Here is a 14533-nt window from a genome sequence, read left to right as displayed (position 1 = left end):
TTTTTAGAATTTCAAAGTTGTTTATATTATTTTACTTTGATGTTAAAACTCTTAAAAGAATTAAAAGTTGTAAACTGAGCAGAATGTAATGTGTAAACAAAATGTTCCTCTTTTGTAGTTTATATCTTGATGAATGAGACATGTCAGTACAGTGGAACCTCACTTGTCAAATTTAATTCATTCCACATGTCAATTCAACAACCAAATTGGACAACTACTAAACCAGTTTTTCTTATAGAGAATAATGTAAATATAATTAATCTGTTCCAGACCCCAAAGACAATATAATAATTTATTAAAAATGTACTACTTCATAATTCTGTAAAAATGAATACTAAAAGAAACTTTAGCTGAAATACTGTACAGTAAATGAAAATTTAACTGCCTCTTACCTGTCAAAGGAGAGCTAATGGCATACTGGAAGCAGGAGATGGAGGAGAGGAGGGAAGATGTTACTGCTTGGTAGGAGAGTCACCTTATATTAATATGTTAGGCAATTGTTCTTATGATGTTGTTTTTCTTCTTTCTCTTTTCACCACTAACAGCTTGTTCTGACTCACCCATTCTTTGTCTCACTAAAAACCTGTCCAGTGAGGTTTGTTTCAGGCTCCATTTTAACACTTGTCTAAATTGAGACATACACTGACACTGTACATGTTAGAGACAGATGGCCACTGCTTTGTCTGGAAGGTATTTTTCAGCAAACTCCTGCACTTCATTCCATTTAGCACACATTTCCTTGACAAGTGCAATGGTCACATCTTCCCTTCCCTCCTTTTCCTCTGATGACAACTCCTCTGCTGCAATCTGTTGCTGCTCCTTCTGAAGGTCTACATGTTCTTCTGTGGTGAGTTCAGCTCTGTGCTCCCCCGCCAACTCCTCCACACCATCTTCACTCACCTCTAGGCCCAAGGTCTTCCCCAGGGACACAATATCATCTTCAAAGCCTTCGAAATCCCTGGCTGCCATAAAGTCAGGCCACAGTTTCTTCCATGCTGACTGCATGGTCCTAGAAGGCACATTCCCCCAGTCTTTGTCTATAAGCTTCAAGCATGTGAGGATATTGAAATGGTCCTTCCAGAACTCCCTGAGGGTTAAATTTGTTTCTGAAGTGATCTCAAGCACCTTCCAAAAAGTGCTTTGGTGTAGAGCTTCTTGAAGTTAGAAATGACCGGCTGGTCCATGGGCTGGATGAGAGGAGTGGTGTTAGGAGGCAAGAACTTCACAGCTATAAAACTGAACTTCTCCAGCAACTCTTTTTCCAAGCTTGGAGGATAAGCAGGAGTATTATCCATAAGTAAAAAGACCCTGAGTTGTTTTTTAATGAGGTACTTTTTTGACAGTGGGAGCAAAGACTTCATGAGCCCTCTCGGTAAAAAATTGTCTTGTTACTCAAGTTTTCGTGTTGGACTTCCACATTACAGTCAGTTTGTTTTTCCATAGCATTGTTCTTCTTAAAAACTCATGGATTTTCTGAATGATAAACAAGTAAGGGCTTCAATTTTAAGTATCCACTTGCATACCACACAGTGACAGAGTGAGCCTGTCTTTCATTGGCTTGTGTCCTGGCATTGACTTTTCCTCTTCAGTTATGTAGGTCCTCTTGGGCATTTTCTTCCAGAAGAGGCCTGTCTCATCACGGTTATATTCTTGGTGGGGGATAAATTCCTCAGCTTCTGTGTACTCTTGGAATTCAGTAACATACTTTTCAACAGCCACTTTGTCAGCACTGGTAGCCTCCCCATGCCTAGCCACATTATGAATGCCATTTTCTGTCTTAAAATTATCAAACCAACCCTTACTAGCCTTGAAGGATTTAGTTTCAGCATTGTCCAGTGCACATTCTGTGAGCACATAACTGAGCCATTCATTTTGTCAGTTGACAACTAGGAGAACAGACAAAAATCAGTACTTTTTTTCTTGAGTTCCTTGTTCGAAAACCGATTTGTTCGACAAGTAATGCAGTTGACAACCAAGGTTCCACTGTATTGTAGACAGTTATCATATAGCTTCTTAATTTCCTTGTTAATGGTTTTAGGAAGTCTTAATTGTATCATTTCATACGGTACTGGAATCTTATAGCTTAATACCTTTTGATATTTGCTTGGATTAAAATGCCAAAACACTGATTGATGAAGAGAGAGAAATCATGTGGGCAGAAAAATGAAACAATTATACATACAACAATCAAGAGAGGTCTTTAACCTTTTGAGGGTCCAGACTCCCAATCTGAAAATTCCAAACAGGGTCCATGAATTTAAAAAAAAAAATATTATTTTTCTTATGGAATGGTAGAGAATCTTTTTCTGAAGGTAATAAAACAAAAAGTGTGAAATTTGGTGAAAAATTGATGAAATTACGCTCTCGCGAATTTTGCTGTGTCAGTGATGTTTATGCATCGGTGATTTTGCCTACTTGGAGTCCTGTTTTTGACCAATTACATTGTTCCATTAGACCAAATTCTTAGCTATTTTGCTAGTGTGTGTTACATTTTATCAAGCCCAAGAAATCACCTATGTGATGTGATTTGTTTACTCTGCAACATTGGCAAAAATTTAACATTTCTGCTACTTTGAGCTCAATTTCATGCTATTTTGTTTGCTAAAACCAATCAAAATCATCTCTATTTCTGTAATATATCTTCCATTCTATGAAATGAGACCAAGAAATTGTGAATACAACTGTAAAAAACATATGAAAATACACCATAAAGTCGCTGTTTTAATCCAAAAACACAGTTGCATTTTTTTTTCTCATTATGCACTGCGTGTTGCAAGATTTGTTTTGTATGGTGCACACTTACCACATAGATGCATTTCTCATATCTAGGCCCAAATTTACTGCTCACAGCTTATCTGAGTGAGCTGAGCTCATGACATAGTACTACGGCTTGGACACTGGCTTCAAAGCCGTAGAACTATGGGATGGACCTTCAAAGAGTTATACAGTGGAACTTCGGCTTACGAGTTTAATCCGTTCCGTGACCTTGCTCGTATCCCGATCTGTTCGTATACCAAGTCAATTTTCCTCATTTAAATTAATTGAAATTTTTTTGCCATTAATCCATTCCAGCAGAATTCCTGCTCTGGGAGGCAGGACAAAACTACTGTACTTCAATGTGATGCTAATATTAACTCTACGGCTTATTTGACAATTCATCTAATATGACATAATAAACAATATAAATAACATAGAAACCTGATATATGCTCTAGAATGAATAAAATATGTCATTAAGATTAAGATGTTTATTTTGACAAATTACATGGTTGTACAGAGGAATATAATAGTTGGGTGTACATGCCAAAAGCCCCTTGCATGCAGAGTATTTTGAGGAATCTTAACCCCTTGACTGTCGCAACCCCAAATCCTGAGGTGTCTCCTGGTGTTGCAAAATTTCAAAAAAAAAAAAAAAAAAAAAAATTCTTATTAAATGATAGATAATCTTTTCCCAATTGTAATGGCACCAAAAGAACAAGATTTGATGGAAAACTGACGGAATTACGCTCTTGTGAAGTTAGCAACCTCGGCGATATTTACAAATTGGCGATTTTGCCCACTTTGAGCCATATTTTCAGCTAATTCCGTTGTTCCAGTCGACCAAACTCATAGCTATTTCTTTAGGACTCCATTTTTTTTCTATCGATTGAGTAGAAGAAACTGCCCATTTACCAATTTCAACTACCCAATAACGTGGTCAGAAATTTGCAATTTGGCCAATTTCACGAAAATTAAAAAAATATGACAATTTCAAAATGAGGTCCAGAGTGAAAAATGCAGGCATTCCTGGCTCTAAAATAACATTTTCTTTGTTCATCAGTCACATCTCCAGGCCTCTCTGATATTACTCTTGCTTTCTATTTTGAATTTTTATTCAAACAAAAAATAGAAGATTTACTGTTATGCAGACTACTGCAATACTGTAATAATTGTACAGATAATGTCAACCCATTCATGACTACATATTAGAATGGCTACTTGGACATTTATTGGAAAAGGAGATCATTTGTTTACTTTTGAACATCGGCAAAAATCAAACATTGTCCCTACTTTGAGCTCCATTTCAAGGTTCTTTTCATAGTAAAACCAATAAAATCACCTCTATTTCTATAATATGTTTTCCATTCTATCAAATGAGACCAAGAAAACGAGAATACAATCATAAATACTATACGAAAATAGACCACAAATTCGGCATTTTAATTAAAAAAAAAACTGTTGGAGTTTTTTTTTTCTCATGCACTGCATGCTGCAGGATTTTTTTTTATATGGTGCACACTGACCACACAGACCCATTCTCTCACATGTGGGCCTACCAGCTTTCTCCTGCTTGATTTGAAGCCGCTAGAATTTATGAGTATATATACGTCAAACACAGTGGCTCGTAAGCCATATATATACGACCAAAACAGTCAAAGGGTTAAAGATTAATTTAAGATTAGTAAAGCAATAATACATAGTTCATATGGTGACAAGTGGTGACAGCCATTCCCTACCTCAAGCGGCTGCCTTATTGTGGCTCAGCGGGGGAGACCTCTCGCCATCCCTTACCATCCCCCGACGTTCCCACACTCCCAACACCGCCATCCCAGCTTTGTGAATAAATGTTCAGTTCTACTTCTCTCCTATAAGCTAGCTGTGTTTGTGAATTGTTTTGATCTTTTAACCCTTTAACTGTTTTCGTCATATATACACGTCTTACGAGCCAGCGTTTTTGACGTTTATATGTACATAAATTTTAGCAACCTCAAATCAAGGAGAAAGCTGGTAGGCCCACATGTGAGAGAATGGGTCTGTGTGGTCACTGTGCACCATATAAAAAAATCCTGCAGCACGCAGTGCATAATGAGAAAAAAAAACTCGACCGTTTTTTTTTTTTAATTAAAATGCCAACTTTGTGGTCTATTTTCGTATAGTATTTATGGTTGTATTCTCGTTTTCTTGGTCTCATTTGATAGAATGGAAAACATATTATAGAAATAGAGGTGATTTTGATTGGTTTTACTAGGAAAAGAACCTCGAAATGGAGCTCTAAGTAGGGGAAATGTTTGATTTTTGCCAATGTTCAAAAGTAAACAAATTATCTCATTTTCCAATAAATGTCCAAGTAGCCATTCTAATATGCAGTCATGAATGGGTTGACATTATTTATACAAATATTTATACAATATTGCAGTAGTCTGCGTAACAGAAAATCTTCTATTTTTTATTTGAATAAAAATTCAAAATAGAAAGCAAGAGTAATATCAGAGGGGCCTGGAGATGTGACTGATAAACAAAGAAAATGTTATTTTAGAGCCAGGAATGTCTGCATTGTTCATTCTGGACCCTATTTTGAAATTGTCATATTTTATAATTTTCGTGAAATTGGCCAAATTGCAAATTTCTGACCATGTTATTGGGTAGTTGAAATTGGTAAATGGGTAGTTATTTGTACTCAATCGATAGAAAAAATGGAGTTCTAAAGAAATAGCTTTGAGTTTGGTCAACTGGAATAATGGAATTAGCCGAAAATAGGGCTCAAAGTGGGCGAAATTGCCAATTCGTAAATATTGCCAAGGTCGCTAACTTTGCGAGAGCGTAATTCTGTCAACTTTCCATCAAATTTCGTTCTTTTAGTTTCATTACAATCGGGAAAAGATTATCATTTCATAAGATTTTTTTTTTTTTTTTTTTTTTTTTTTTTTTTTTTTTTTTTTTTTTTTTTTTTTTTGAAATTTTGCGACACCAGGAGACACCTCAGGATTTCGGGTTGCGACAGTCGAGGGGTTAATTACCTTATCTTGTATCTGCCAAGCAATCAAGACACCCAGTAGGCATACCAGTGTTGCTGACTTACTGACTTTGACTGATGACTGACTGAATGAATGAATGAATGAATGAATGAATTGAATGACTGAATGACTGACTGAATGACTTGACTGAATGACTTGACTGAATGACTTGACTGAATGACTTGACTGAATGACTTGACTGAATGACTGACTTAATGAATGACTTAATGAATGACTTTCTCACCGAAGAGGTGACTTTCTCACTGAAGAGGACCCTGAAATGGTGTCCAGAGCAGCTGATGCCTTATCGTCAGTTGTATAATGTACTGCAGGGTAAAATAGAACAGAAATCAATTACAGAATTTATGCACACTCCAGTACAACCATCAACTTCAGTACCAGAACCTCTACCATCCACCTCAGCCCAGTAGAGCCACAACATAACTCTCCACTCTCTTCACAATCATCCACAAACACCAGCACCTGCAATAAGGTAAGAAATACTATTATTTCTGTTGCAATTATAGTCTAAAGCAGTAAAAACAACATAATACAGTGGACCCTCAGTTAACGATATTAATCTGTTCCAGAGAGCTTGTCCTTAACCGATTTTATCATTATCCGAATTAATTTTCCCCATAAGAAATAATGGAAATCCAATTAATCCGTTCCAGACACCCAAAAATATTAAACAAAATAATTTTCTTTACATGAAATATACATTTCTCTACACAGAAAACAATGATACATAAAGAATAAAACAATAATAACATCACACTTACCTTTATTGAAGACGTGGTGATGTATGGAAGACAGAAGGAGGAGAGAGGATGGAGAAGTTTTCCATTGTTTGGAAGGGAAGTGCCACTCCCTCCTTTGTTTTTTAATGCCACTAGGACCAGCTTGAGAGCCACTGGACCCCTGTTGCTCAAAAAAGTTCCAGAGAGGCCTGTTTCTGGCGTATGTTAGGAATTGTGTTGGGAGACACAAGATAGTCCTTCAATATGACACTGATATCAGCTCTACGGCTTATTTATCTAGCACAATTTATCTAATATGACATAATAAACAATATTAATAACATAGAAACATGACATATACTCTAGAATGAATAAAATATATCATTAACCCTTTGACTGTTGCAGGCTCCTTTCTGAAACTGTCATTCTATGTCGCAATATATTAAAAAAAAAATTATTTTTTCTTACCAAAATGTTAGGATTATTTTACTGAGTGTTTTAAGCCTAAAAAAATTTTTTTTTATATCAGTACTTACAGAGATACAGAGGCGCAAAGTTGGCAGAAAATGAGCGGTGTACGGCAACAGCGGCGAATGCTGCCCACCCGGTATTCTTTTATTTACTCCAATTCGAAGGTTTCTTATATTTTCCAATATTTTTCTTTTCTAAGTAACTTATGTGGCCTGTGAGACCAAAGTAAGGTGCAACGTTCAAATATACACTCATTGTTTACAACACAGTAACTGAACAAACATTATCACTATTAGTTTGTGTATAAAACTTTTTTACACAAACAAACAATACAAAACAATGTTTATTACTATTGTTCCATAATATATATACAGATGTACAGTCACTGAACACTTTCCTAGAACTGCTGCAGCTTGTGGAACTCTTTGAAACATGGGTATATGCAGAATGGCACTTGACACTCCTCACACATAAAACAAGTGTCTCTGCATGTTTGTGGACGTTTTGTGGTATGTCCACATACAAAACACCTCTTCTGAGCATTTTTCTTAAAAGCAGTAGGAGGCAGTTGTATGGGGTAGTGATCACCAAGCCTCAAACGAGATGGCATATGTTGGTAATTTCGTGGGTGCTGGTCTATTGCAGGTGTTGCTCCTTGGTACTTGGCGATTATTTGTCTGATGACTGACAAACAAAATTCACCATATTTTGGTTTGTTGTTGGTCCTCAACTTGTATATGTTATAAGCATTTAGCATGGAAATATCAACAAGATGGAAAAAAAGTTTTATATACCACTTATAACTCTTGCATACACAATCAGCAAACCCAATCTGCATGTCACATTTGTCCACTAAGCACATATTGAGATTGTAGTCCAAGACAGCTGCAAGTTTTAGAATGGGTTCATTGGTCTCTCTATTGTGCCTGCCAATGTGTGCCATTTCGTTTCGGTGAGCTGATGTCAACAATATGACATCACGTTTGTCATGCCACCTAAATGCCATGATGTCATTGGCAGCAAAGGCTTGCACCTCACCTCTGCAAGTGCCAGCGTCAAACCTTGGCATATGTTTACGATTACCACTGTGCCACACACGTCTGTCAGGTTCACTCGCAAGAAATCACTGAGTATGGGGCTTGTGTACCAGTTATCAGTAAATAATATATGCCCCTTACCAAGATATGGTTCCATCATTGTTTGAACCACATCACCAGAGATACCCAATAACTTCCTGGTATCTCTCAATGTATTACTGCCAGTGTACACAATGATATCCTAAACGAGACCACTTTTGCAGCTTGAATGAGAGTCTTCCTTTGAATAAAATCAAAGACTCATCAATAACAAGCTTCCTGAAGGGATAAAAATACATGCAACACTTTTGTTTCAGGTACATAAACACATTTCTGATCTTATATAACCTGTCGCTTCTGTCATGCCTTGTTTTGTTTGAAAAATGTAACATACGTAACAGTGTCAAGAAACGATTCACACCTATAATGTCACTAAAACCTGGGGTTGAAATCAGGCATTTTTCTGTTGCCCAGTATGTGGTGACAGTGTGCTTATACACATGTGGCATAAGCATTATTGTGGCAAAAAACAGGTACATCTCTGGTGTTGCCGTGATCTTGGTGAGAGAATTGTATTTGCCATGGTGTACTCATAGTATGTGTTGGTTTCCCTGACAATAATGTCCATCAGGGGTTCATGGAAGAATAACTGAAAGCATTCCAGTTCAATAGCATTGTTCCCAGTCCCCAAGTCATGGGGACTGGGAACAAACTAGTCACCTTGCTGCCAATCCCAGATGGGGTCTGCTGGTGGTTTCTGGATATTGAAATGTGGTTGTGCAGGTTGTGGTTGTGCAGGTTGTGGTTGTGCAGGTTGTGGTTGCACAGGTTGTGGGAGTGTGGGGTTGGGTGAGACTGGTTGTGCAGAGTCAGCAGCGTGGGTAGTAGCGTGGCCCGCTGCTGGTGCCACATGACTCATGCCTCCATCACTATCACCACCACCACCTGCTGCCTCACTCACATCATTCATACCCATCGTAACAATATCGTCATCTTCACTATCAGGTCGTGGTGTAGGGCCACGGGATGTGCTCCGAGATTTACTCCTTCCCCTTGGAACAACATATGAAACACTACCAGACTGCATGCTACGTCGTATATACTGCCGCTTCACTGGGGAATATTCACCCTCACTGTCACGACTAGAACTGCTTTCAATAACTTTGAAATCACTATCACTATCACTGCTCACATCTGAGTCATGTACATGGGCAAATACAGTGGACCCCCGGTTTACGATCAGCTCCCAATGCGACCAATTATGTAAGTGTATTTATGTAAGTGCCTTAAGAAATCGTAATGACACGATTGCAAATAAACCATACCCCCGGCCGGGATTGAACCCGCGGTCATAGAGTCTCAAAACTCCAGCCCGTCGCGCTAGCCACTAGACCAGCTAGCCACAATAAGATTCATCCAACTAGGTATATTTCTACACCATAGGAAAGTTAGCACAGGCACCTCTGTGACCACAAATGCAAGTTTTTACAGACGAATCTCCAGCTAGCGTGGCCGTGACGAACTCTAGCTCAAGTCCCTTCACTGCCGTCAACATGACTTAAGAAATCGTAATGACACGATTGCAAATAAACCATACCCCCGGCCGGGATTGAACCCGCGGTCATAGAGTCTCAAAACTCCAGCCCGTCGCGCTAGCCACTAGACCAGCTAGCCACAATAAGATTCATCCAACTAGGTATATTTCTACACCATAGGAAAGTTAGCACAGGCACCTCTGTGACCACAAATGCAAGTTTTTACAGACGAATCTCCAGCTAGCGTGGCCGTGACGAACTCTAGCTCAAGTCCCTTCACTGCCGTCAACATGACTTAAGAAATCGTAATGACACGATTGCAAATAAACCATACCCCCGGCCGGGATTGAACCCGCGGTCATAGAGTCTCAAAACTCTATGGTGTAGAAATATACCTAGTTGGATGAATCTTATTGTGGCTAGCTGGTCTAGTGGCTAGCGCGACGGGCTGGAGTTTTGAGACTCTATGACCGCGGGTTCAATCCCGGCCGGGGGTATGGTTTATTTGCAATCGTGTCATTACGATTTCTTAAGTCATGTTGACGGCAGTGAAGGGACTTGAGCTAGAGTTCGTCACGGCCACGCTAGCTGGAGATTCGTCTGTAAAAACTTGCATTTGTGGTCACAGAGGTGCCTGTGCTAACTTTCCTATGGTGTAGAAATATACCTAGTTGGATGAATCTTATTGTGGCTAGCTGGTCTAGTGGCTAGCGCGACGGGCTGGAGTTTTGAGACTCTATGACCGCGGGTTCAATCCCGGCCGGGGGTATGGTTTATGTAAGTGCGTTTGTATGTGTATGTTTGGGGGTCTGAAATGGACTAATCTAATTCACAATATTCCTTATGGGAATAAATTCAGTCAGTACTGGCACCTGAACATACTTCTGGAATGAAATAATATCGTAAACCGGGGGTCCACTGTACTGTAGTTTCCTCTTTCATCCTGGTACAGGTGAACGTGAACTTGAACAAGCCGGCCCAGCACCAGAGGTGGAAGGTCGTGGGTCATCTGGGTTTTCGTCACTAATTGCATTATCCTGGGCATTTTTTTCGGTCACACCCGCTTGAAAACCATGGAATTCACTTTCACTGACACTTTCATCGCTGTTAGAGCTATCACTTGGGAACAAAAGACCTCCAATCCGCCGAGGAGTGAGGTACTTCTTACTGCGAGGCATGGTGAAAATGGACTACCAAGATGGCATTCCCACAATGCACCACTGAGTCCCAGATTTTTTTCACAGGGTGCACACCCACCACTCAGACCCATTCTCTCTCATGTAGGCCTACCAGCTTTCTCTCGCTTGATTTGAAGCCGCTAGAATTTACGCGTATAAATACATCAGAAACAGTGGTGCATAAGACGTATATATACGATGTAAATAATCCAAGGGTTAAGTATGTCACCAGTGTTACTGTGCTGTTGTTGTTGGGTGTATAAGGGCCACTGAGAGCATAAGCCATATATGGTGGTGGAGGCGGCAGCAGAGGTGGTAGAGATGGCGGTGTTGTCAGTCGCTCTGCATAATTCCAACAACATTGGAGGAGTTAGGTTCATGCTGTCCTTTTTCTATCGATTAATCACTTAACTTACTTGCTACAGTTAATGCTACACTTTATCACTGGCTGCTGCTGTAGCCTTTGTAGACTCCTGCTGCTTTAGTATTGTACATATTGCAGAATCACTGAAAAAGGCACATTCTTCCCTCTCTCTCAGCCCTTTATCAAAGAGCTGGCTGGCACTAGAAGCTTCCTTTGGGCCCATGGTGGCTTATTTAGCAGTTAAGCGCTAAAAGCAATGGAATAACATAAAATGTATCGCATGTACGTGTGGAATCATCCGCACTGGCTTGTAAACAATGGCACACTAGCCACACTAGAGTGGCTGGGCGGCTCAGGCCGCGTGGACACATTTTGGACGAATGTCCTTAACTGAGTGTTTTATCATTAGCCGAGCCAATATTTTGACGCAAAAATGTATCGGTATCCTATTTTATTGCTATCCAATGGCATCGTTAACTGAGGGTTAACTGTACATCATGGCACTGAACTACAATTATATATTTACTTTTATTTTTGTAAGATCTGGAGGTCTAAAAAAATGTTGTTTGAGGGAAAGCTTGCATCCTGAATTTTTGCTCGTATCCAGAAACAAAATACGTATTGACCGAGCGACTGCTCGTATCCTGAAAAACTCGTATGGTGGGGCACTCGTAAGCCGAGGTTCCACTGTACTTCAGTGTAAACTGAAGAGTATTTGACTGAGGCTGAAGTACATAAATCTTTTTTAACCTGTGTTTCAATTTTTGGTCCAAATGGTTTCTTGCTTTTCAATTTTGGTACTTGTAATCAAAGGTGCCCTTCCTATAGGCACCTCGGCTGGCAACAAAACATGATGCCCCATGCCACTTCCATTCTTTTTTGTCCTTAAACGGAAATTTTCTGTAAAAGAAGAAACGGGAGGTTTAGAATTACTCTATGCTATATTCCAAGTTTGTCTTTATCTTCCATTTTAATTAAAAATAATGCTCATATATTATTTGCATAAAATATGAATTATGTCTGCACAGTTACATAAGTTATTATAGTAACTATAGTACCATACCAAACAAATATGTACTTTAAAGTGTGTGTGTGTGTGTGTGTGTGTGTGTGTGTGTGTGTGTGTGTGTGTGTGTGTGTGTGTGTGTGTGTGTGTGTGTGTGCGTGTTGTGTGTGTGGTTGTGTGTTGTGTGTGTAAAAATCTTTGCCAAATTCAAGAAGAATGATATTCAGGTTTGAAACAAGATTGTTGCAATTTGCTCTGAAGAAAAATCATAAGAACATAAAGGAGGAACACTGCAGCAGGCCTGTTGGCCCATACTAGGCAGGTCCTTCATAATCCATCCCACTAACAAAATATTTGCCCAACCCAATTTTCAATGCCACCCACACCCACCCATGTTCCACATATGACTCACATTTTACATTTGAACTGACCATGTGCTCTATAACCTCTCCTGGATGTGTCCGATTTCCTATGCATCTCAGATAATTTTAGCGGGACAGGTATAGTCGGGTACCCTTGGTTTTGGAATGCCCTTAATATCGACTTTACTTTAAATACAGTGGACCCCCGGCTTACGATATTATTTCATTCCAGAAGTATGTTCAGGTGCCATTACTGAACGAATTTGGTCCCATAAGGAATATTGTGAATTAGATTAGTCCATTTCAGACCCCCAAACATACACGTACAAATGCACTTATATAAATACACTTACATAATTGGTCGCATTGGGAGCTGAGCTGATCGTACAGCGGGGGTCGACTGTATTTCACTTTATATTAATTAAAATAAATTCAGGAAAGAATCTCACAAAAACAGGACTTGTCTCATTCATTCTTGGTATTGCCAGTTTGATTTGGTAACATCCCAGATAATACTTTATGAAGCATTTTTTTATATGTTCTGTAATTTGTGTTTTTTTCATTGTTTTTAATTTCTACCATTTGTAAACTTGTCAGAGAGACCTCCTTGTATCCCTGTCACTAGCTATGTAAAGAATGTTGCAATGAATGTTGGACTAAAGGCATTACTTGTGTGCTGCACAAGTGTTGAACAAAGCCCACAGCAAGAGATGTTGACAGTGAAGCCCCAGTGGTTCATTCCCTGATAGAAAAATAATGGAGGCGATCTTTTATCCTGAGCTGTACAAGTGTCTGTAGATGGAATTTCTTATCAGAACAGTAATTTTAGTGTATAAGGATATGTTAATCTGAGATAAGTACATAACTCCACAAAATTAAGCAATCACTAGTAGAGCTCTAAAAGTTGGTAGCGTCAAACACTCCTTCAGTCAATCTGCTGGGGCTGGACTGTTAACCAATCTGGATATTTTAGCATATACCTATTGCACAAGCACACCCTCAAGTTGTGTGTAATTTTCTTTGCAATCATTCTTATATAGTTTCATTTAGAAGCAAAAGTAAGGAATATAAGATGGTAAGTAAACAGAAAGCATATTGCAGGTGATATCTGTTTTATATAGAGTGCTGTTCTGTATATTATTCTTGTTATGTTTCCCTTAAAACTGTGGAGTCCTGAAAGCTGGCTCTTTATCGCTTCTGAAGGATCAGGGTTTAAGGGCCTGTACCTATATTTAGTAAGTTATCTCTTTGTATTACACGATTCAAATAGTAAATAATATTGCAAAAATGTCATGTACGGTGCATACAAATTTTAGGTTGCTGGTTATTTGTAAACTCTTATTAATTTATTTAAAAACTCGAGAGTTTTCATGTGTTTTTTACCATGACAGCTCTTTATTCAGGACATTGTTTGATCTTTATTTTACTTAGAATTATAAATTTTCTAAGTGTATAAGCTTAGCTTCTAGCAGCTGAAGTCAGTGATGATAACTGGTGGAACTTGTGAAACAGCCTCTGTATTTTAAGAGCTACTTTGTTGTTGGCATTAGTTGTTTTGCATGAGTGGCCATGTGTGGTAGGAAAGCTAAGGAGTGGCGTCCATTTGCAGGGGGCACAGCGATCGTCTTTCTGACTTGGACGTGGACATGACCTACTCCTCGCAGTATGTTAAGATCTCTACTTGCACTTATAAATAGATTTCATCACCAACCTTGAGATCACCAGTATTCATAGCTCTTATGAGAGCCCAAGTCATTTTTTTTTTTTCTAAAAGATAAAGTTTTGTTAAATACATTTTTTTTATAATGTTCATGATCTGAGTATTTTTAAATAACTGCATTATACAAACATCAAAGCAGAAATTTTTGGTTTAATATAAGTGTTAGTGCAATGGATTGATACAAGTTTTGCATTTTGGTTGTTGTAAATGAATAACACCATCCAGTACAGTATGTTTTTACAATGAAATTTTGTTATCCTCATATTATTTCATGATTTTAATAATAAGGTGATCTCATGAATGGCTGA

General features: G+C 38.7%; 1 protein-coding gene across 9 annotated transcripts in view; it reads left to right on the top strand.

Moving 5' to 3' along the window:
• hppy (MAP4K3-like protein hppy) overlaps positions 1 to 14533 on the top strand; it is a 344184-nt gene that overhangs the window by 197163 nt on the left and 132488 nt on the right. For 6 of the 9 annotated variants that reach the window (XM_070092488.1, XM_070092484.1, XM_070092486.1 and 3 more), the window contains one exon: positions 14115 to 14168. The exons of the other annotated variants lie outside the window; for them this stretch is intronic. In XM_070092488.1, the coding sequence (XP_069948589.1) occupies positions 14115 to 14168 (54 nt within the window). The remainder of the gene's footprint in view (positions 1 to 14114; positions 14169 to 14533) is intronic. 9 annotated transcript variants of the gene reach the window in all.

The sequence above is a fragment of the Cherax quadricarinatus genome, chromosome 39, assembly GCF_038502225.1.
Source record: "Cherax quadricarinatus isolate ZL_2023a chromosome 39, ASM3850222v1, whole genome shotgun sequence".
Taxonomy (NCBI): domain Eukaryota; kingdom Metazoa; phylum Arthropoda; class Malacostraca; order Decapoda; family Parastacidae; genus Cherax; species Cherax quadricarinatus.
Note: the sequence above shows the minus strand (reverse complement) of the source record. Positions and strands in the feature narration are given on the sequence as shown.